This window comes from Gobius niger (assembly GCF_951799975.1).
Source record: "Gobius niger genome assembly, chromosome: 18".
Taxonomy (NCBI): Eukaryota; Metazoa; Chordata; class Actinopteri; order Gobiiformes; family Gobiidae; genus Gobius; species Gobius niger.
In genome coordinates, this window is record NC_136869.1 from 13,248,177 (window position 1) to 13,272,850 (window position 24,674).

The window sequence follows — 24,674 nt, forward strand, 5'->3', positions numbered from 1 at the left end:
TGCCCTCTCCTCATGGGAGGAGTCAGGACTTCCATAACCACACCTATTTCTTGTTTACACCTAAACTAATTAAAATAGTGTGTGTAAAATCCAATTATTGCAAATCACTGCACTCCGGATCACAGATAAATTGCTGCAGAGAGAAGATTTCCTCCACATGTCCATGACTATTGCGGGTGGAGTGTATAAGTCACATCAGTCAATACTACATAAACAGTGTCCTGCATGGCTGGCTTCTCAAGGTCTCGGCGTCTCCAAGCCTTTCTAAATGGACACCCTTAATCACTGTTTAAGCGTCTGAACCACTCGACTGGCTGACCACACTCACCGGAGCAGCTCGCCAGTCACACACGCTGTAACAAAGACTGATTGGCAGCTTGACCTGCGAGTGGTTGTTGTAGCAACAATAATGCACTTTAGACACACGCTCAGGCTTTGCTCTTCTATTCTTTTAGAGACTGGGATTGTTTCGTCATAAACCAGACTCAGTAAGTGTAGTGGTAAACCAATGGAGGATTTAAGTTTTTAGTGAAAGCTATCAGTTGTCCCTGAATCATCAAGCGTAGTAGAGATTTCGAGATGTTGTCAACTGGACTGGGTTGATTGTGTTGAGGGTGTTTCTCTATCTTCAGAAGGTTCTTCATGCTCTGTGTTAGCTCAAAGGCTATTTCTACAAAGAGCCAGAGTTTCAATAGGCTTCTAGCTTTTGTGTGGAACCAGTCTAGTATAAGCCAAATCGTCATACAAAGAAGAAGATCATTTTCTATTGTGCCTTAAGTTAACGTTGCGAAGTACAAGACATGAGGAAGGTGCAAAATAAAGTCCAATTTTACTTTAATCTTTTATCATATATATCTGGATTGACTGTAGAACAAGGCTCATATAGAAGATTCCAATTTCAAAGCGGCACAGAATATTGTATAAGTAATGCATAACAATTTGTGGCTTATCCCGTAATGAGATTTGAGTGAGTTTCTGACTGCAGTTCATTGGAGTGGCACATTGTTTTTGTTTTGTCTCATCTCTCCGGGCCGTTCAATTACACCGCCTAGTTGTTTTTGAGTAAACTATCGGTCAGACGACGAGAAGATGGATGATTCGTCTTTGTTAATTTCCACTTGACGACTCCCCGCATTGTCCTGAAGCAGCACACACCTAAGCATAGGCGCCATTGATTGTTGTAATCTGTGTGGCACGTTTCACTGCCGCGGGGTGTGCCCATAAACTGGTTGTTTAATGGGCTGTGATACGATATATTGGGCTCTGTCATTTTTCCTCATTTTCTTGTAATCTCATTTCAAAGTCATTGCTAACTGAAATCCAAAGTTTATTACCAACAAGAGTCTATTTCTTCTTTTCACTTTTGCTGTTGGATAAAGTGACTGTGTGCTCTTTCATTATCTTGTGTTCAGACTGTAGAGAACTGCGTTTGCATCCTAAGGAATCTATCATATCGGCTGGCGGCAGAGACCTCCCACGGCCAGCAGGGGGGACTGGAGGAGCTGGACGGGTTGCTCTGCGATGCCAATGGACGGGATGGGGAGAGCTCCGGATGCTGGGGCAAGAAGAAGAAGAAAAAGAAGGGAGCTGAGCAGGTGAGAGCTTTACGAAACTTTCATCAATGGATTTTTGCACTATGCCAGTTTTCTTTACCGCCTACTGTGCCACTTTTCTAAAGCACCTCTGAGAAGAACATATTGAAAAGGAATGGCTGTGTCCAAGAGAGATGTTTGGTAAATAATAGAAGATATGGATGGAAAATTAGCTTTGGTAGCTCAGAGAATCCTTTGAAAGGCTTCTGCGTCTCATATTATGTAGTGGCGCACGATTATTTTAACATGTGTCTGTAAATGATTCTGTGTTAATTTAATCTATTTGACCCACACTCGATATTTAAGACTGCTTGACCCGAATGCATTTTCTCCAGTTTAGCTTTACCCAAATCTAAAGGTTTACAGCCTATAGGCCAGAGTCATACATTTTTGCATCTTTTTCATAATTTTTTCATTTCTTTTTCGTCACATTTTTGTCACTTTTTCGTCACTTTTTTCTCACATTTTCATCACTTTTTGGTCGCTTTTTTCAAGAAGATTTTAGATTTGGTAAAGTTGAACTGGAGACAATGCACTTGGTTAAGGCGGGGAAAAAGCATGCAATATGTGATAAAGAGGTAAAAAAGTTTATTTTGCTTACCAGTCATAAGGAAGGTTAAACTTTGTCTCAATAACAATGCAGTGAATTGCTCGGTTGAGGATACTGCCATGTGTCGTGGGTTCAAGTCCCGTCTCGTTTGCTGAATGCCCACCCCATTCTTCACCCCCTTTTCACCCTGTGCAGTCCTATCTAATAAAGCATGCTGAACAAAAGTCCTTTGAAAAGTTCAATGCATGAATAAACCAAAGGTCCCTGAAAACAAGTGAACAAAAACAAACGATGGACACACTGAGCGAAAGTTAATGTTGTCTGCTTGTTCATTTGTTAAGGGTCAGACAGCGAGGACGGCCGCACGCACGGGGCTCTGGTGCCAGTCTTTCGCGCTTTCACTGAAATGTCCTGTCTGTTGCCATAGCGATGATGCCAGCCACTCTTGTGATCTGACTTGCTAAAGGGCCTGTAAAGGTGTTATTGTCCATGCGATATCTGACTGGGCGTGCTAATGTGAATGTATTATATTGCATTTGTTGGGGGTGAGTGCCAGAAACCGCAGGCCTAACACAGCGCTAAGCTAATTTTTACTTCTGCAGAGAGCTTTTCTCATAATCATCAGTTCAATATTACATTTCTGAATGTACTGGCTGAAGCTTGATACATGATGAAAGTATAATAGGAGTAAATAACTAAAATTGTATTGCATTCATATTGATTTCTACTCAATTTCTTTTTCTTACTCTCTAACATATCATTTGTTAGAGAGTTTCAATAATGTAAATGCTATACTGGTAATACCTGTTGCGGTACCATGACATGGTTTTTTTGGACCCCAACTAGCAGACCCGGCAGACCTGGACCTCCAGAGGCTTTTCACATGCATGAGACCCATGTATGTCCATTAAGGGGACTATACGTAGTTTAAAAATGTTAAAATTATGTATTTTCCTCCCCCTACAGTCATGTCCTAAGGTAAAGAATGAGCCCAGACCTATTCACCACAACTGTTCTTACTTCGGGTCCAAATTGCCGTCATGCACGAGCTCAATATAGAAGGTGTAGTTACACGTATGACCTGATGTGGCAGTAATGAGTATAAAATGGCCAATTTGCATCAGGTCCCTTTAGTAAGCACTGTCCTGGGTCCGACCAAATAAACCAATAAATAAATAAATAGATAAAAATAAATCAAGCCAGATGTAATAAACTGAAATAACTAAATGAATTCACCTCTTAACCTCCACCAGAACCAGGGACATGTTCTCCAGTTTGGCATCTTGAACAAAGTGTCAAAATAGCAATAATAACGAGGATGAAAACACAACAAAAATGTGACAAAAACTTGACGAAAAATGTCACGCGACAAAAATAAGGGATGAAAAATGAGCAAAGAAGCCCCACAAGAGAGGCAAAAAAGCAAGAAAAGCAACAATAATACAAACATGACAAAACGTGACAAAAACCCAGCGACAAGGCAACAAAAAAGTTAGTTTTGTAGGCCTTCGTTTTCTAGTGAGTCATTACAGCTTTCTAGTCGAGAGGCTTCTAGATTTGAGTAAAGCTGGACTGGAGAAAATGCGCTTGGTTAAGGGGGCGGGGCTTTTACGGGGCTTTAAAATCATCTTGCAGCCTATAGGTTAGTGTAACGCCTCATATGAAAGACCTTCAAAACTGGTCTATGTGTTTCCATTAATTGTCGCCACATTGTCATCACTTTTTTGACTTTTTTTTCAGGCAGCTTTTAGATTTGGGTAATGCCTGGGTAATAGCTGGAGAATGTTTGGTTGTGTGGCTGGGGGTGAGAGGTTAAGCACAGCCATTTCGGTGCTAAATGTAATTGGGATAATTGTACTTCTCTTCCATAGTTCAGATCTATAGAAAGAGTCTCATATCACCGTGCTCCAGCGTATAAACAGGCCTGACTCCATGATGAGAGGTTCTATGTATAGATAAAGACATGCACGCATAGGCTCTTCACAGCACCTCTCCAGAGACACGCTATAGCCTAGTTTACCTTGAGACCACCAGAAGGGGAAGAGCAGCCGAGCGAAACTGAAGAGGTCAACGGGGACCGGGGATGGGGGGGTAGAGGAGGAGGATGAAAACAGACAGTAAGAGGTAAACAGGGATTGAGCAAGGAAAGGCAGGAACAGAGGGGGCGATCAACAGCTGCGGAAAGTGGGACGCGGAATAAATGACAAATAGGGGGAGAGGGAGAGGCCAGAGCGGCAGGGTTGCACAAAAAAGGTGTGGGCATGTCACTCTACAAAGAAGCCTTAACATCACAGGGATTCTTTTTTTTTTTTTGCAGAGGAGGTGGCAGGCTCCGGGGTAGAGAGAAGAGAGAGGCAGAGCTTTAGGTGTTCCGCGCTCAAAGCAAGATTGAAAAGTTACCCGTTCAGATGTCTTTTTTGTTAGATTTCACTCCACCTCCTCACCCCTCCCCTGCTATTACCTGTGTTAAATACTGCGGGGAACAGCCAGCCATCGAACTGGTAATTCTCTCAGTCCTTTTGACTTCCTAATAGGTCAGGGCGTTCTGTTTGGAATCCTGGCCTTCATTCACATTTGCTCAATCTTTCTAACATTATTTTACCACACACGGCCCGTGAATGATAGTATAATTCCTAACATAACATTTTTATTTTTTTACTACAGTTACAAATTAACAGTGTTTGCTTAAACAAATACCACCCAATCAGTTACATGTTATCATATTTTTAATTGGCATAACATGTAAACATTCACAGGACAGGGAGGAAAAAGTGAACCCAGGAATCTCGCTGAACTGCAGCAGTTTTGTAAAGAGGAATGGTCCAAGATTCATCCTGATCGTTGTGCACGTCTAATCTACAACTACAGGAAAGCAGTTATTGCTACAAAAGAAGGGTCAGCCACTGTATAATGATTTAGGATAATATTATGTATTTTTGGAGCGTGTGTGAATTTTAACATGGAAATTGTTTTAAAATGGCATGTATAAAAACTGCAGATAGACAGTTACAAAAATCTCTCCATTTTCCTCGCAGTGGGATGGCGTGGGCCCGTTTCCAGACACCCCGGAGCCCCCGAAAGGTGTGCAGATGCTGTGGCACCCCACCATCGTCAAGCCCTACCTCACCCTGCTGTCTGAGTGCTCTAATCCCGACACTCTGGAGGGAGCGGCCGGGGCGTTGCAAAACTTGGCCGCAGGCAGCTGGAAGGTACGGCTCAGCAGATCACTCAGCCCTTTTGACAGCCTACTTTTAACCTTTATAAACTTTGTGACCAAAACGCAATGCTGTGACGTGTTAAGCACTTCTGCTCCAGATTTTCATTTAGAGTTTCAGTTCAGTTTAAATTAGTGTAAGATATACAGATATAAAGACAATAATGATTTCATTTTTATTGCTAGTAGTAGATGTGTTTTTAAGGATCCCAAGTGCAGGCTAATATATATTTATTTATTGTAAATAATACTGTGCCACTCTCAGCTCTCTGAATCATGTGAAATAGATACAGACGGCATCTCTGGAATCGCCCATATGGTCATGTTTGAAAACAGTTCAGGGGGAAAACAATTTGGAGAAAAATCTAAACTTTCTCTAATTATTCAAAAACTACTTTAAAGGGACTATACAGAGTTTAAAAATATTAAAATGATGTATTTTCCTCCCCCTACATGTTCCAGCCATGTCCTAATGTGTAGAATGAGCCCAGACCAACTGCCTCTAAAATCCTGCACTGTCACTCAAAAAGTTGTTGCTTCGGGTCCAAATTGCCCACATGCACGAGCTTATTATAGAAGGTGCAGTTACACGTATGACCTGAGGTGGCAGTAGTGAGTATAAAATGGCCAATTTGCATCTATTCCCTTTAACAAATGCTGAATTATGAATATAGTTCAGCAACCCATAAATAAATAACGGAGAATGCGTTAATCGTGGTAATGCTAGCGCTAGCTACGTCTGCCGTTTCTTCACTTCTACAGAACAATCTGCTGTGAATAAACATCCATATGCACCCGATTTAGACTTGACTTTATTTGTATGTGATGAATAAAATTATAATTTAGCCAGAAAATGGCTTAAAAGAGTGAGACATGTTTTCCAAAAGATTCTGTTTTCCCCTTGGCGAGGCTACTTCTATGACATGTATGGGCTTATATACTCATATATTTGAAGAATTGTGATGTAATCAATTCAGAAAGTTAGGAATGAATTTGTACTATACCCAACAATTTAAACTTTACAAAGTTTCTCTCCATTTAGATAAGTGCATGTGTCCATTCTGCCATATTAAACTTACAATATACTGCGTTTTGAAGCCTTGTCATCACAAGTATTGGCTCTTGCACATGGACAAATAACTAAGAGAGAGAACTTGAAACTATCTTGAGTTTCAAAATCCTGCCAGTTTTAAAAATGTTTTCAAATGGCAATTCTCTGCTCTGTGTTTCTGTGAAAGCTAATATTGTTCAGTAGGAATGCGATTGCTGTAATAATGTACAGGCCCCGAGCTCCGACACCTCAGGGAATATAGGCACAGTTCGACGGCAGCTGACGAATGGTAGAAGCAAATGGTAATAATATGAGTCAGAGTCATATTGTTGGGAATTACAGAAAGCTGTGTTCGCCTCAAGGCCGGTGCATATAGAGGTTAAGCCAAGAAGTAAGGGTTTAGACTTGCAATGACCTTCAAATAATACAACTGTGCCAGGAAATGGGCTTTATATCCAGGCAAGTTTTTCTAAAGGCTGAGTGTTGCAGCGAGCGCTCTGTATCACAACTGGGTACATTTCTAGACAGAGATGGAAGAGGAGCCCGCAGAAAAACAATGAGAAAGGAGATAATATGTAGGGCAGGTGGTCTTCAGGAAATCACTTTTCTATTTTCGGGGCTTGCTCCACTTGTGTGTGCGACGTGTGTGCGAGTATGTTTTGTTGTGTCTGGGTTGGACAAGCTCTCCCTCCCTCTTGGCGCACAGTGCGGGGTTGCTGCTGCTGCTGCTGCTTACAGTCTCTGAAGAGGATGTGTTGGCGTATCGTTGGCACTCACCCCTCTCTGCCTGCTAAGCTTTTGGCAAGGACAAATGATCTATTCACTTTGGGGATAAATTATTTGTTGGAATAAATTCATGGACTTTTTTTTCACCATTTTGGAATCCCTTAAAAAACCTCAAAAACACTGTATTTATTTATTTTTTGTTTGGTTGGTTGTTTAATTATTTTGTATGGCTTTCGAGACCCGAGGATGACAAGCCACAACCCTAATAAGAATTTTATGTTATGTTAAAGGGACTGTACAGAGTTTAAAAATGTTAAATTATGTATTTTCCGCATTTTCCTACATGTCCCAGCAATGTCCTACTGTGTAGAATGAGCCCAGACCTGTTCACCACAACTGCCTCTAAAATCCTGCACTGTCACTCAAAAAGATTTTACTTGAAGTGCCGTCATGCATGAGCTTAATATAGAAGCTGCAGTTACGCATATGGCCTGAGATGGCAGTAGTGAGTATAAAATCACAAGGCCTTATGTGTAACTGCAGCTTCTATATTAAACTCGTGCATGACGGCACTTCGGACCTGAATTAACACCTTTTTGAGTGACAGTGCAGGATTTTAGAGGCAGTTTTGGCAAATAGGTCTGGGCTCATTCTACACATTAGGACATAGCTGGAACATGTAGAGGGGGAAAATACATAATTTTAACATTTTTAAACTCCGTATAGTCCCTTTAATGTAAATACTGCATTTTTTCACAATTTGTTGTAAGCATTAAAGGAATAGGCCACCGTTTTTACATACTGAGATATGTTCTTACCTTAGCTTTGACGAGTTCTTTAGGACCTGTCTGGTCTTCCCCCGTGCCTTCAGTCACGTAAACACAGCACAGACGGCGTTAGCATTTAGCCTCTCCCTCTGTCCACTATAGCTCCAAAACAGGTCAAGATAGAAGCTACCAAGCTCTTCCACGTTTTCCCTGTTTAAATATGGTTACGTGAAGTAAGACACTACAAAGTATAATTACACAAAATTAAACAATGTGGATTTTCTAAGCGGATAAAAGGGGGGACTATATTGTAAGGCGTAATACTACCAGGAGTAGTTTGGCATCCGCACAGTAAAGTGAAGATTACTGCGCAGTAAAGTGAAGATTACTGCGTGGATTTCGAACTACTCCTAGTATTATTACGCCTTACAATATAGTTCCCCCTTTTATCCGCTTAGAAAATCCACATTGTTTAATTTTGTGTAATTATACTTTGTAGTGTAACACTTCACGTAACCATATTTAAATAGGGAAAACGTGGAAGAGCTTGGTAGCTTCTATCTTGACCTGTTTTGGAGCTATAGAGGAGAGAGGGAGAGGCTAAATGCTAACGCCGTCTGCGCTGTGTTTACGTGATTGAAGGCACGGGGGAAGACCAGACAGGTCCTAAAGAACTCGTCAAAGCTAAGGTAAGAACATATCTCAGTATGTAAAAACGGTGGCCTATTCCTTTAAATGAGCCTACAAATCTGAAATCATCACATAGAGAACGTCTAATAATGACAATGGTATGCTGTCACTGTTTGGGAACATAACATTATTACTGCAAATATTAGTAGCATAATAATATTTATTTTAACATCTCCATGTATACTCTATCCCTTGCTTTTATATGAAGCACCCATTGAACAAAGCAAATCTCCCTCTTCAACATTATTGATCAGACTAGGGCTGTGCAGTTAATCAAAATTTGATTACGATTCGATTATTACACTAAACAATTACAAAAATAGCATAATCGGGAAACAATAAGACAATCAAACAATACGTAACAATTTCAGCAGTAACAATAACACCAAGCCAGGATTTAATAAAACAACACAAAATACACAACAGTCTTGACTAGAGAGACACCACAGCACTTCAGCGCAATGCATTCCAATAAGCTTTAGTAAATATTTGGTTGATGATGAGGATGTTCATCCTTTCAACTTATTATAGAAAAAACTATTATTAAGAATGCCCTCCCGCATGTCCATCCGAAGCGATCTCACAAACTTGCATTATTTCATGCCGCTGCAATTATTTTCCCTTCGCATTTCACGTGCCATGGCTCATGCTTTTGCCTGACATAAAGACATCAGCGCTGTGTGATTATGTCATCAGGCCGCGCTGCTCAGTTTACTTGCACAGGTGTGAGGGCTGGCCAGCAGGGGGCAGGTGTGAAACAGAGACCTCTCCTCTATCGGGCATACTTGAAATCATGTTTTTTTCAAAGGCAACAAATAATCGTTTGAATAATCGTGATTTCAATTATGACTAAAATAATCGTGATTATTATTTTTTCAATAATCGAGCAGCCCAGATCAGACCATATGAATCAACGTCCACATCACCTGTTTCTAAGGCACTGCACTAGTATTAGTTTTCAATTTCATATTATAAACATTGTATAGAATTTAATTAAATCTCATGCCTGACATTTCGTACTGCAGCCCACAGTTCCTTACTCTGTAATCCCCGCCATTCAGTATTGACACTGCTTCTTTGTATTTTGTTTCCTCTTCCCAGTGGTCGGTGTACATCCGAGCGGCAGTACGCAAAGAAAAAGGTCTGCCCATCCTGGTGGAGTTACTGAGGATAGACAACGATAAAGTGGTTTGTGCGGTGGCCACCGCTCTGCGAAATATGGCTCTGGACATCAGGAACAAGGAGCTCATTGGTGAGTACTGATACGTGCATTTCCACATCATCACATCCAGAAAGGCAGCCATAATCCTACCTGCACCTATTTAATGTCAAATACACAAGCTGCTTTCAATCTCCGTGTTAAAGAGATTGACTTTGATAATTGAGGGGTCGTTTAATGTTAATTACTCTGACTATGGCGGGAGACATGCTTTTAATAAACCAATATAATTCTATGCATGGAATTGATGTGAAGATCAAGTTGTGGGAGTATGGTTGAAATGACTAAGTAGGCGTTAAGAACCTCTGCAGATAAATGTTTCTGAAAGGTATATAAGAGTGAAGAGGATAGCAGTGAAGAGATGAAAGGATTGCACAGAGCTTTCAGAGCTTTAGTTGGTCTTGCGAAGTGGTTGCATTATGATAGGTAAGCCTGGCGGTTGACTCACTAACTTGACCCTAAAGCTTTTCACCTTGGTTTGTTATACAGCCTTATAGTCCCTTGTACGTCTGTGCCACCTGCAAAAAAAGGAAGTGTGCTTTTAAATTCTTACCTTGACTGGGATTCTGAGTTTTTTCTTTATATATATATATATATATATATATATATATATATATATATATATATATGTATGAATTTAGAGTGAAGTATACAGTTGTATACATTGAAGTTTTTCATTTGATCAGGCCACAAAATGTCTCAAGCCAGTCACTATAGATGCCTCTGCCAAGCCTTGATAAATGTATAAATTTCTATTGGATCAGCAACAATCTGATTTCAAAACAATGTCCCAAGTTTCTGCCCTTCAGAAAAAAGAGGGGCTGTTCAACATCGACAGCTCTGACTCACTCATGACATTTGCAGGTTTTCGATGTGCTCACAATTTTTTTCTCATGTTGTCATAATTCAATCAGCCCTGGTCTCTGACCTTTCCAGTGTGAAAACCATGTTTTAAATAGCAAATCATTTAAATTGGTCATGATTTATTAGCTATTAGATCAAGCTTGATCCGGTCATCTAACATTTGCAGAAAATTGAAAAGAGGAGTCATGAAGTGAGAGCGTAATTATCTCTGGTTAATACGAGCTGGGACAAATGTATCTATATTATAAATATTGAATTACTTTTATGGCATCATGCATATTAATGAGGCTACTGTGCCCCACTGTGGGATGTAGAAGTCTTTCAGGACGAGAGAGGGCATCCCTCTGGGCCCACAACTTACTTACTTAAATATTTCACTAAATGTCAGATAAACATTTGGTTCATAACTTTCAAAAACTCAACTAGTTGTTCCTTTAAAAAGAGAAAACAAGATTTATTAATTCTGCAATTTTACAATTGGTAAAATGCACCATAAAACTATGGACTAATGTATTCATTACTCCAGCATTAATATGTGGAATCCTAGTACTTGAATATTAGGTTTAAGTTTCAATACAAATCTATGTATTGTGATGTATATAGTTACATTAGTATTACACACAATAATATTTGTCAGTAGTATTTTAACATTACAGAGATGGCTTTTAAGAAGAGTGCTCTACTAAATGGGTATTGTTATCCTGGTATGTCACAGTTGAATGTCAACATCTGTGGGCAATTTTAGCTCTTTGTCTAGTCTATAATTCTCCGAAAAGTAGCATTGTCTCTTGTCTTTCTTAACTTAACACAGTGGTAGATAGGTGTGCTGTACTGTGACATTTTTCTGTCACACTATGGATAATATGCCCGGTAAAACAATTGAACAGAAGTCATCTTTGTTTAGCTGACAGACAAGACAGAAGGATTTAATACAATGAGAGACAAAGACTGACGGACTAAAACTATTGCTAATAGAAAGTCAGAAGAGGATTTGTATCAGTTTTGCCTTTGTAAACTGCCTTTCTGGTTTGTCAGTAAAGCTAAACCGGAATGTTCTGCTTGTTGTCCTGCTTGTTGAATGGAGAATTGAGTCTAAAATCCCAAGAAAGCCATCTTTTTCCATGACGTGCAAAAAATAATGCAGGTGCTTTGAAAGTCGTGAGTGTGTCGTAGACCATTAGTGCCGGTAAGGATAGCACTATCACCGCAGGCAAATGGAGCGATTGGAGATGAGGAACATGTTTTGCACACAATAACGGAGGATCTATGTGACAGAAACGTACAATTATATGGTCTAGGAACAAGCAAATAAACAAACAAAACAGAAATCCTCCAGTGGAAGAAGATTTACTACGCATAATATACTTTTTTGTGTTACTGGGATGTGAAAAATGCTTTGAAATGTCAATTTTATATTGTAAATGTAAGTAACACGTGAATTTCTCCATTGTGAGATCTTAGTTTATGTTATCTATCTTAACTAATTTGCTTTGTTCAGTTTGTGGTTCTGTTGAAAAGTTGTGTTGTGGATTCACTTTATGGGTGACCATGATGTGATTTAAGACGGTGTTTTGCAAACTGTGGCGCATGTTCCTGATGTGGGACATCGGCTTCTTTAAGGGAGACTCTGGAAGTTCTGTACTTGATTTAGTGTCATTTCTGGTTTCGTTATGCTTTAATTATGGCTAATCTTGGTTTGGGTCTTGTTTTGTTCATAAGCAAGACCTGGTTTTGACCTCTTTTCATATAATCCTGATATAGACATGTATTTCATTTAGTTCTGATTTGTCTTGATTATTTATCCAGCTATAAATGTTCTAAGGTTTGTTTTAAGGGATGTTTCTGTACACGTTTAGTTTCAAGCCAAATGTAGTCACTTACCTATAATTTGTTTAAAGAACATATCATTTATTAGTGGACTTAAACAAAATGATTAGAAATCAGGCTTTTTCCATCCCCTCTCAGTGTATTTACCTGTGTGAGAAAGGACCATCGCGTTGGCAAAGGTTTCTGCACATTAATTCGTCTCCCTTTGTTCACTGCCTTTTCATTTTTTTGAAAAGCGGTTCAGCAGTGTATGCTTATATCCCAATCTGTCTGTTTAATGTGATTATATGGCATGTTGATGCTACTGAGAAACCTCATCTGTCAATGTTTTTTTGTCTCTTCCCTGATTCCACCTCCTTTTAGGCCCCATTTGCATAATGCACTGTAGCACTGACTGTCTATGCTATTCTGTTCCATTTACTTATAGGCGGCAATTGGAAACACATGAATTAGGAGCTACTATATAACTGAAGGCCAAATAGACTGGGCTTTTTGTGTTCAATTCTTTTTCAATTCCGTTAACATATTCTCTATAAACATGCCCTGCCTGATGCCAAATGGAAGCTGAAGAAAGTGGGGAAATAAATGGATGCACAAAGTCTAAATGATTTTGATATTTTTGTTGAAAGAGGCTTGTTCCACCGGCGTAATCTAAGTGAGTGTCAAGACTGTCAAATGTGTTTTTTATTTAAATCGCAGATCCTTTATGTGAAATACTGTACTGACGGTTTCAATAAGTGGGTAATGTACTGTCGCATTTCTGGGTTTGGACAATTATCTCCTTTTAAGATGGTAAAAATGCAAGACTCATAATGATTTATACTGAAACTTGCTATGCACTTAAGCACTGCCAAGCATTTAATCTTAATTATCTGACTTCAAGGACTTGGGTTATAGAAGACCATCTCTCTCCAGTACTTTATCTTCAACTCTGTTATAGTGGCAGTGTGTGGGTGTAATATGGTGTGCAATATGACAGTGTAAAACTTACTTTTTCACATAATGGAAAACCTTAATCGATGCACAGAAGCACGTGTACAGTTTTTAAAGTGCTTTATTAGTGTTGTGTTGTATGTCTGAAGCACCATTTGCAACCACGCTGTGATACGCCTCCATTTATTTATCTGCCTTTCTGCCAACTCTCCACAAGCATTCCCTCACTTTAGAAGTTTTCATATTTATTTATTTATTTTATTCTATTTGTCACTGATCAGAGAACCCCGCCCTTTTTGGGGGTTTCTGATAAACGTCAGTCAAAAAGTCTGTGTGTCACTTAATATCCATAAAGTGGGCACTTTATATTGAAATTTCCATGATGGACCTATTTTATTTCTATTTATTATCACAGCTTTTCTATATTCTCTTTGTCTCCGTCCGATACAGCTTCAGACATGAGCTCACCTCCGTCTCTCACATGGCCCCTCTCTCTCTCTCTCTCTCTTTTTGTGTCTCGTACTGATGACATCAGCGCTGGAGGAGTGTTACTGTGGAAACGCCTGTAGTGCACCGTAGGGATGTCACTAATTGTGGTGCCTCTGAAGGTGTGCTTTATGTGAACTTGTGTTGAAGAGGTGTGGAGGAAGAAAGAGCGTAGGCGGGAGGAAAGATGCATGCTTGAATTTGTGTAGGATATTGGGAAAGGCTTGGGCGTAATGAAAAGTGGAGGACAAAGAAGCAGGTTTTATTTCTTTATCAATTTATTTACTGCTAAACACATTATACCTGGAGGCTCCAGGGAAGTCCTATGACATGCTGGGCGGGACCATGTCTCACATCTTTGGATCCCCCGAGGAAGAGCTTTAGGAAGTGTTCTTGGATAGGGAAGTCTGGTCTGCTGTCTTCACAACAGATTAAGTGGAAGCTGCTTCCTTACGGCTCTAGTCTTGTGTACAGATTGTTCAGAGTTGTCTAAAATAAAACTGAACTGACTTGAATTGTTCTCACAATGGAGAAAGCTATGAAAACAAATATAGAAAAAAATATGAAACTTTAAACTGTAATATGTCAAAAACAACAGGTTTTGCTTATGATACTTTGATGGACTTCAGAGTAATGCATGCATTTCTATACTCTCAGAATCCAAGTAGCATTAGCAGAATTATGACTTAGAAAAAAAGCATATTTGTTTGATCATCAGGCCATGCAGCTGTGTCCATGTTTGTACACTAAGCTGACGCACATCCACACAGTACATTGTCATTGTTGTGGCAGTATTTTATGAAATTTCAGCGTTGAATTTCGGGAGGACTCCCAAAATGGCATGTGTTTTGTCACTGCTGTTTTGCTGCCCCTTGCATCCTTCATCCTCAGCTCCATGTGCCAGACAGGAAGCATGACAGGCAGACGACTAAAGAAAGAAAAACAATGTAGAAAGATACTACCAACATGTTGTTTTACTCATTTACCCCTTGCTTCTTTCTCACGACTGTACATATGCATGTCAAGCCATTTAATATTCATGTTTTGTGTATGATGCTCTGTGATGAGCCTGCATCAGTGGCTTGTTTGTCGGACCATATGGCCTTTGCTGCCCATGTGCATCACCTGTGTTTACCTCTGTGTTTTGCTACAGACCACATTAGCGGAAACACCCCAGAGAGTTGCTTTTTTTGGAGATTCCGAATGGAGCAAAAGACTTTTGATATTAAGGCACCACATAGTTCACCACCCAATACATGGTGAAGAGACAGTAAAGACGAGGTTCCTTATATTGAATTGTTGTCAGCGTGAGATAGGAAACATCCTACTTAATATAATATCTACACAGTGAACAAAACTGGTCCCAAGCCTGAACCCTGGGGAACCCCCTAAAAAAGAGGATGATGATAATAATAACATTATCACAATATTCAAGACATTTTTCTTGCATTGTGCAGCGCTACTTGTGTCACAGGGTTAGTATCCAAAATGTTGTACATTTTAATCTTTTCCTCCAGTCGCTTTTGTGTCTTGGAGCAGTTCTGCTTTAAATCTTTTATCAGCTTGCGCACAACTTAGACAGACACATAGGGCAAGAAAACAGAGTTGTTTGGAAAAAGCTGCAAAGAAGTGACAAGTTGCTCCAATTTGCATTCATTCATGTTGTCTTTAAACTGCCCTTGTTTCATGTGTCTCTGTTCAGTTTTAATGTATTTACTTTCCCCAAACTTTGCTCTGGGAGTTGTTTATGTCCATTGAGGCTGATAAGAGCGCATGTAATTGGTGCACAAATGTTACTATTAGCTTTTCTTTTAAGCAGGCCATAATCCCAACCTCATTAGTATGCTGCACTCTGTACTGTTTCAATTATGGCTTGAGAAAAATAAGTCCATTTGGTGTCTTTTAAAATGTTTTTTTACTGAAGTGAGTGACATTATTGAAGCATAAAAATATTTTGAGAAATTACTGTTTGTTATGAACCGTGATTCACAACAAAGGAATATTTCTTAATAGAAAAAGAGAAGTTTTTTTTTTCTCAAGCTTTTAACTTGCTTTGATAAGAGCGCCCCCTTGTGTTAGTCCTCTGTGTCGTACAAAGCATGTTCAGAATAAATAACCAGTAATTTATTCATCATGCATAACTAAAGCTCTATATTTTATGCATGACCAGAGAATCCCCTTCTCACTCATTGTATGTAGCTTGTGTAATATTTCTATTGAATAGTGCCTCCCATCAGTACTCTTGTTTATTGTGGAAAATTATTCAAACAGGGGCATATGGGACCTAAAAATAAAAAATAATAGACATATGTACCTAGCTTTAGACATAAATGTGAACATATGAAGATGTTTTTAATATCACTATGTACAGACAGTTATGTTTAAATTGTGTGTGGTCTTAGACAAATCACATGTCTAGAGGATGTTTTCATCAGCCCCTTATTACCATTGGGACACACTGTTAACTGACTAATAAACATGGTTTATTGTCACACGATGCCACACCTCGACCGGTCGCCTCACCTCGTCTCCCCCCACATCTCCCTTAGACAATTACCTCCGATTTTAGTTCGCTAACGCTCTCCTTTCTTCGTCGGTAAACAATCAAATCACTCCATTGTTGAGGGTAATTGGATCTCTTTAAATCAAATCAGCCATTATAGCCCTGATGAAGCCCGGCCTTCTCGATGGGTGAACGTGGGGGAATGCAGACCAGGAATACATTTCAGCGGGTGCCTCCCAGCTGGAGAGGGTTATATTGGCGAAGTGGTGTAATGGAGGTTTATTAGACACTGTCAGGCAGCCAAAGGGCTTGCTACTCAGCTTCAGGACATGCTCAGGTCAAATTGACACTTCAGTGTTGCACAGGAGAAGGCAGGATGTCCACACTCTTGAGATTTGTGGGGTTGAAGGGATGCCTCCATGGAAATAGTTTATAACAATACAGTAAGCTATGCCCAATATTTGAAAACAATGCAGCTGGCATTTTGTGAGTAAGGGCCAAAGTTGGTGAGCAAGTTTTCCACAAGATGTCAATGTGGGCCACAGTGCATTGGTGTTAAGATTAAATATTAGTAACACACATTTAAAGTATTGCATAACAGTTTTTAAAGAACATTGAGTCTGAGGAGTTTGTAGCATGTCACAATAGACACATCTTTAATTGTCTGTACAGTGGCTGAGTAACAAGTGTTCTTGCCTCACAACAAGAAGCTCCAAGGTTCAATTCCCGGACCTTGTGTGGGATTTGCGTGTTCTTTTCATGTCTGGGTGAGTGTCCTGAGTGCTTCGGCATCCCCAATCAACCCAAAACATGCAGCTTATTCTCCATTCTAACCCACTGCTCCAGTATTTTTTGTGATCAGATTCGGTGTGATGTTTTTGCTCTTTTTTGTCTCATGATAAATTCTAAGATATATTATTCGCATACCAATGTGGCTGTAGGACTTGGAGGTGGGTGTCTTGGGTCACACAGAAAACCTGATCCTTATTTCTAAATAATGATCAGTCAAAGGCTTACAATAATAATAGCTTTAGTACTTAATTTAGTTGTCTGTACTGCCATATGGAGAATGTTTGCCCAGCTGTATGAATAATCTTTCTAAATGCATACTCTCAGAGGAAATCGGTGTCTGTGGATTTTAGCACAAAATATTAGAAAGCAGATATTCTATGTCCTGACATTTATACTACACTCCTATGGACAGACTGGAAAGCCTTTTCACTGATGTCACTCTTCTATTATTCATGAAGTGTTTCCCTCTGTGGGGGAAGAGAAACTGTAATATCTGTGTGGTATTCAATAGGATTTAACTTTATTATATACAGTAGGCACAAAGGTATAATCATTCTATGTGAGAAACAGTCATTATCTAAAGGCAGTGTCTTCTGAACAAGGTGCTTTATTAAAAGCAGCACAATTCAAATATAATGGCTGGCTACAACATTTTCTTTAACCTTTACGCATCAGCCCTATTTATATTGCCACATTTTATTTCATTGGCACTAGTATTTAAAGTTATTTCGATTTGGCACACAGGAAAGGAGTCGGACTAAGTAAATGGACAGTGAATGAAAAATGTACTCGTGCAGACCATTGAGAAACTTGTTGCAGACCGGGTTAGGCCACTTTCATATAGGCCATGTCCTATAGTGCCCAATCATTGCTCTTTTTCCCCAGAATCTTGAAGAGTAGTGGTAGTGGTGGGAGTTGTCGTATGTGGCCCTCAATGAAAAAGGTTTGGCAAACCCTGATGTAGAGGATGCAGCGGATAAGACTGGAGGCACATAGAAATCCCTGATGAGATAGGAAGGATGCTGTGGTTATTGATATGCATGGACAGACCTGCATGTATAATTTAGAGATATGCTGACAGCGCACTATCAATGTCTTTAAGGAGGAAATGTTAATCAGATCACACACAGGTGGTGATAGCTTCATGGTCTTTCTCTGTGATCTTTGCCTGGATTCCCCCGAAGCCGCTCACTTGCCTATCGAGTCAGTCCCTCAATCACACTCGGAGTCAATCAATAAATTGTCAATCACTGAGGCAGTAAATTATCCACGAGTCAGTCACCAAATGAGCCGGTGCTTTAATCTAGTCATGCAGCGGGGTCCGTAAACAGTCAGAAATTAGCCCAGATCATTACGTGGACCGAGCTGCGAGGTTACACTATCAGGTGGCAAATCAGTCAGGAAATTAGCCAACGTGATCCAAGTCTGTCTGTCAAGTAATGGCAGTTTAAGGGCTTAACTTTGTCCTCGCAGGCGAAAGACAAAGCGAGCTTAACCTCGCGAGCCTGCAAACATGAGATAACAATGGTCCAATTAACCCACCACTCCATCCCCACAGTATGTGTATTAGGGCCGCATAATATAACGCCAAATTCTCGTTATCACAATGTTTCACGATGGAGTGTCCATATCACAAAACCTTGGCCACATTACAGTATTATCACAACATCTGTGAGATTTTCCACCTCACTTCGCTTGACCCATTTTTTGTCTGCACAGCCTTAAACAAAAGTCACTGTTAATTAAAAATGTGCAAATGCATTTTTTTGACAATTTGATGGGAAAAGACAATAGCTTACGATGTTTGTTAAAGTTTAATGGAATGTACTTTGTTGAAATGGTTCAGTAATATATAGTTGTTATAGCAGTATTCAAGATACTTTTAATATTGTGCAGCCCTAATGTGTGTTTGAGAGTTTAAATGGTGTTTGCATAAGAAGTGTGTCTAATTATCATGTTGTCCCAGCGCATGGCCACGTTTATGAAGGGGATAACGGCCCATCTTATTGACCTGCCTCTGTGTACAATTTGGCCTTTCTCAGTCACTCCCGGATCACTTAGACTTATTAGAGGTAATATGAGCGAGGGATTTACTGCTGGTCTTTAAGGACTCAAGGTATTACAGTGATGAATTGCTTTGGAATGAACACACAGAAGTGGGACGTTATTTTATAAGGTTACTCAAATGGAGGGCATTGAAAAAGCAAGCAGGTGACTCATGCTGTTAGCTCATTTTATGGAAATAGCTTTAGCATGTAGCTTCTTACGCAGCATTTTATCTCAATCAAAAGTGAGTGAACCCGGAGTTAGCCACAAGCCTGGATAAAGCTGTATTGAGAAGGGAATCCAGTGCAAAGCTATATCACTGCAAATCACTGCATGTTATAGTTGAAACAACAGTAAAGGGATCTCATAGGGGGTTTCATTAATTGATTCATTAATTGCATTCCCTTTTTAATGATTTATTGTAACTGTTGCATTTGGCCAACCTCAAAAATCTGCACCACTTTATCTGTAAGACCAAATGCCATTGCTCCAGCCTGAATGCGTATAGACCTTATATCTGTCAGCTTCTCCTACCATTCTTAATTACTGCGTCTCTGTCGCTTCGATTTCTCCAACCACTCATTCTTTGAATGTCAATTCTTTTTCATTTTCCGCATACGCCAGCCTTTTCACTAAAATACCACAAGTCACTCTTTATTGGATTCCCAGCATGTATGCATCACTGAGTGTCTGTAGTTGACTTCTCTTCCAGAAAACCTTTAAAGCAGGACTTTGTAGTACTGTAGTGGTTCTACTCTCCTCTGCTGCATGATGATATAATCCATTAGACCAGTCTGCATTACGGCTATATTATAATTTGAGTTATTTCTCAGTGTTTGTTGTATATAAGAAATCGCTTTAATATTTTCAAAGCATAATGCCATAGTCCTCTTAGGGCACACAATTTATCTAAAAGCAATTTGGAACCAACTTTTCCATTGTTTTCTCAAAATACTTTGTACAGAACGATGTGCTGAGACAGAGAATTGATCCATTTGTCCTCTCTGCAGGTAAATATGCCATGAGAGACCTGATCCATCGGTTACCGGGCAGCAGCAGCAGTAACAACAACACCACCAGCAGTGCCACCTCTGTGAATGCCGGCTCTGCCAGTAAGGCCATGTCCGACGACACGGTCACCGCCATCTGCTGCGCTCTGCACGAGGTCATCACCAAGAACATGGAGAACGCCAAAGCACTACGGGACGCCGGCGGGATCGAGAAACTTATCGGCATTGCACGCAGCAAAGGGGACAAGTAAGTTGTAAACACTAAAGGTTGCTAATAATCATGATGAAATAAGGAACTATAAACAGGGGTGCAGCATGAAAGTCTAGTCCCGAGGTACAAACCATCTTGGTCGGCCCATACATGTTTTTTAATTGAATTGTAAGCAACATCATTACTCTAGTGAAGGCCGTTCTTGATCAGAAGGCAACACGGCTTTCTACAATTGGTAGAACTTCGTCTCGATACTTTTCTGTTGAAAATAATAAAATGATAAAAAGGTTAGGGGAAATAATTAATGAGTCAATGGTCAGAGTTATGCCCTATTTAATTGCTTTTTGACGGACACACTGACTCAGACCATTCAGCAAAGAGTCTAGCAGTGACCAGTAGCTATAGACTGTCACACATCCATCTTTCATAAGCAGTGTCGGTCCACTCCCTGCGACCATTCATCCACAGAGGACCGCAGGCAAACAACACTGCGAATGAAGAGATACGGTTGCCGTTGGTGAGTGAGCTTGGCGTTCTGGCTTGCTGCTATGGCAACCAGGGGTCAGGGGTTACTATGATGCCCGGGTGTTAGCAGACTGAGGTCAAAGTTCCCAGGTCATGATGTTGATTTATTGTCATGTATAGAGTCGGAATAGTCTACTGGGTGATGTTACTCTCACGGGGGGCATTACAGAGAGATGAAGTGAAGGAAGGAAAGCAGAGTGCGAAATGCAGCGCCACTGGAGTTAGCCGTTAATAGCCACATCTTCATTTTCTCCGAATAGGTGCGCTGAGAATGGCTGTGGCTCGTATAACCTGCGCCGCATGGTGCAATTTACATTTTGAGCCTGTGGTTTAAGTAGAAATTGAATGAAAAGGAGGTCTATATCTAAATAGTGAATTGAATGTTGGAAACTATGTTGCACAATATGTCACACAATTATCGCCCGTGACACAGTGTCCATATGGAAAGTGTAAACCAAAAAAACTCCACTAAAAACTGTGTTGACCATTATTTTCCTGATTTAGTTACATTTTTGGGTTACTTTTGACACAATGTAATGAAGAACTGCTTACAATTTATGCTTACCTACTGTGATGTGTGAGGTTTTGTAAAATATTTCAATATCATTATTATAGTGTTCAAGACGGTTAATGAATATTGCATTTTTTTAATCTGATATTGTGCAACTCTTTTGGAAAATGTGCTGACTGATTGAGGAGCTGAAATAATTTGATGCTGTTGCTTCAAACGTTTTACGACACTTTCATACCATTATTCTAGTCAAAAAGATCAACAAGTTTATATGGTTAAAATCTGTGTGCATTAAAGAGGCTCACAGCTAACTCTCTGAACTGTTTTATCTTGGCTTATAGTCACACAAACAATTAAAGCAAAACAAGTCTTTAATTATAGGTCAGAAAACTACCACTACGCTGTGAGTGCTCATGTCTCCAGTCCTAGAGAAATGTATGTGCAGAAAATGTAAATCAATGCTAGCCTCCTCCAGACTTGCAAAAGGGCGAGGCTTCTCCGCGGACTCCTTTGAACTGTATTTTTCAAGTGTCTGGCACAGGGCTATTAGCTTGGCAGAGAGGGTCATTTCACACTCATCCGGCAACTCCCTGTTTTAAGGACATTTCGGGCTATAAAAGGAGCAATGGACCACTTACTTGTTTAAAAGCCTGCGCCCAAGCTCCTCACGCCTCTAGTGTTACTGAGGAGTGGAGGAGAGATAGGACACATAATAACACTGAAATATTATTTGAAGCAATGGGATCCAAGAGAAATGACTATTATTGTCTTTATCTCACTCCAGACACTCCGCTAAAGTGGTGAAGGCGGCCTCTCAGGTGCTCAGCAGTATGTGGCAGTACAGAGACCTGCGCTCCCTCTATAAGAAGGTAAGAGTTGTTTTTTTTATTACTGACATCTAGTGGCTGGGGCTAGTGTCAATGGTTTGATCATTGCTCTTGTACTTGGCATTCAAACGCTGTGAGTTTGCATGCCAAGTGTGAGCTTTGAGCCCAACAAATTATAAGGTAGTCGACTGTATATTTACTACAGTTTAATCTGTTTCCCAACATTGGCATCTCAACTCTGTTTGGTGTTGACAAAGTGACATTATTATTGTTAAAGGGATATTTCAGGATTTTTGACATAGTGCCTCATTTCCTAGTTATCCAGAGTGTTGTTATATATATATATATATATATTTTTTTTTTTAATTTACACAGTCCTTGTATTTGAAGAGTTTAGTGGTGCTAGGCCAGTGCATGTCTATGGTAACTAGTAGCCTGCATTAAAAACAGTCTGACCCAAGCACTGTGCACCTGAGGCAAATCACTTATAACACCAGACTACCGATATAAGTGTCTGTGTTGACTGATTTTTTTTGGTTTTTAAATATAACCATTTTGCATTTAAAATAACTTATATTTGAGCAGCATCAGCTTCCTGGTTGTAAGCTACGCAGCGGCGGAGTGATCTGCTAGGTTACCAGATCTACAGTAGTTTGTTTACCTGCGGCCGGCATTACTACACATGGAATTCACAAAGGAGCTTTCTAGAAATCAGATATGGCAATGTTTGGTGGACTACCCCATGATTTTGAAGAGGTTTATAATGCAGGCTACTAGTTACCATAGACATGTGCTAGCCTAGCACTAGCCTAGCACCACTAAACTCTTTAAATATAAGGACAGCATGAATAATAAAAATAAAAAAAATCTCCAGAAATCAACAACACTCTGGATAACTAGTAAATGAGGTCCTATGTCAAAAATCCTGAAATATCCCATTAACTCACTAACTGATTTGAGACTGAAGGACAACATCTGGGTGATAACAACCATAACGACGGAACATGTGAACATAAAGAAAATCAGCCTATTCTTTACAACGGTCAATCAAAAGCTGCTCGGCTGCTCACAAACACTCGCCGGTGCAGTCACATCACTCCAGTGCTGTGCTCCTTACACTGGCTCCCAGTACATGCGAGGGTTAATTTTAAACTCTTAATGTTTGTTTATAAATCAATTAATGGACTTGCACCTTCTTATTTATGTGACCTGCTTGTTGCACATCAGCCTAGTAGAGCGCTGCGGTCTGCAGGACAACACCTGCTGGAGGTCCCCAGGACCAAAAGTAAGCAGTGGGGTGATCGTTCCTTCTCAGTGGCTGGTCCGAGGCTCTGGAACTCTCTGCCTGTTGAGTTACGAGCCATCACTGACCTAACACTGTTTAAAGCGAGGCTGAAAACATACTTGTTTAAAGCCGCTTTTGACTGTTAATTGCACATGTGTAATGTATATGTATTTTCTTAAATATTTTGTGCTAAAATTGTTTTTATTATATTGCACTTATGGAAAGCACTTTGGTTCAGCGAGTGCTGTTGTAAAGCGCTATACAAATAAAGGTTGATTGATTGATTGATTGATTGATTGATTGATTGATTGATTGATTGATTGATTGATTGATTGATTGATTGATTGAAAAAGAAAAGTATCCCCAAAAGATGTACAATAGGCGTACCCTCCATGATTCTGGTTTAAGATCTGTCCCACGAATGTTGCACTGCACTGCATCTCTGCTCCAAACTGCACCTTAGGATGAGTCAAACATATTCTTTAGACCTATACTTAATATTACAGCGTTGTATATAAACTCCTTGACTTGACGCTATAGTAAACCTGATATTCAGTATGCACTGTGCACTGAGGTCAGCCATAACTACCTCCAAACCTAAGAATAATTGGCTTCAACTGAGCCTCATCACTGCTGTGTTTACAGACACAGCAGGATCGATACGTTTATGTTAGTCTCCAACCCGGTGTGCCTTCGCCTTTTATTATTTTCAACAAACACACGCGACCACACAAATGCAGAAACACACACGGCAACTCCCAACGAGGCCATAATTCAGTCCATCACTGATAACTGTAGCCCATTAAATCAGCAGCAAACTTCAGCCTTTGGAAGGACTGTAAGCCACGATAAAAGCACTAAAATATAAAGGAACATATTGCAGTTTCTAAAGACTCTGTATTTTCTGAACAGCCAATTCGATTAAGAATAAGAGCATATATGTTTGACCTGCTTTCACTTGAGGACAATAAGTGTCTCTGAGTGTTGGCAGCCAAGGTTATATGATTGTTATTGATTCTACAATGTTGGAGAGGAAATACTTAAA

The 24,674-nt window shown here is 39.9% G+C and overlaps 1 protein-coding gene across 4 annotated transcripts in view; it reads left to right on the forward strand.

Moving 5' to 3' along the window:
• The window catches only part of ctnnd2a (catenin (cadherin-associated protein), delta 2a), a 223,842-nt gene that overhangs the window by 181,447 nt on the left and 17,721 nt on the right, over positions 1 to 24,674 (forward strand). For all 4 annotated transcript variants that reach the window (XM_079576430.1, XM_079576428.1, XM_079576429.1 and 1 more), the window contains exons 17-21: positions 1,413 to 1,595; positions 5,178 to 5,351; positions 9,692 to 9,842; positions 20,271 to 20,517; positions 22,302 to 22,386. In XM_079576430.1, coding sequence (XP_079432556.1) covers positions 1,413 to 1,595; positions 5,178 to 5,351; positions 9,692 to 9,842; positions 20,271 to 20,517; positions 22,302 to 22,386 — 840 coding nt within the window. The remainder of the gene's footprint in view (positions 1 to 1,412; positions 1,596 to 5,177; positions 5,352 to 9,691; positions 9,843 to 20,270; positions 20,518 to 22,301; positions 22,387 to 24,674) is intronic.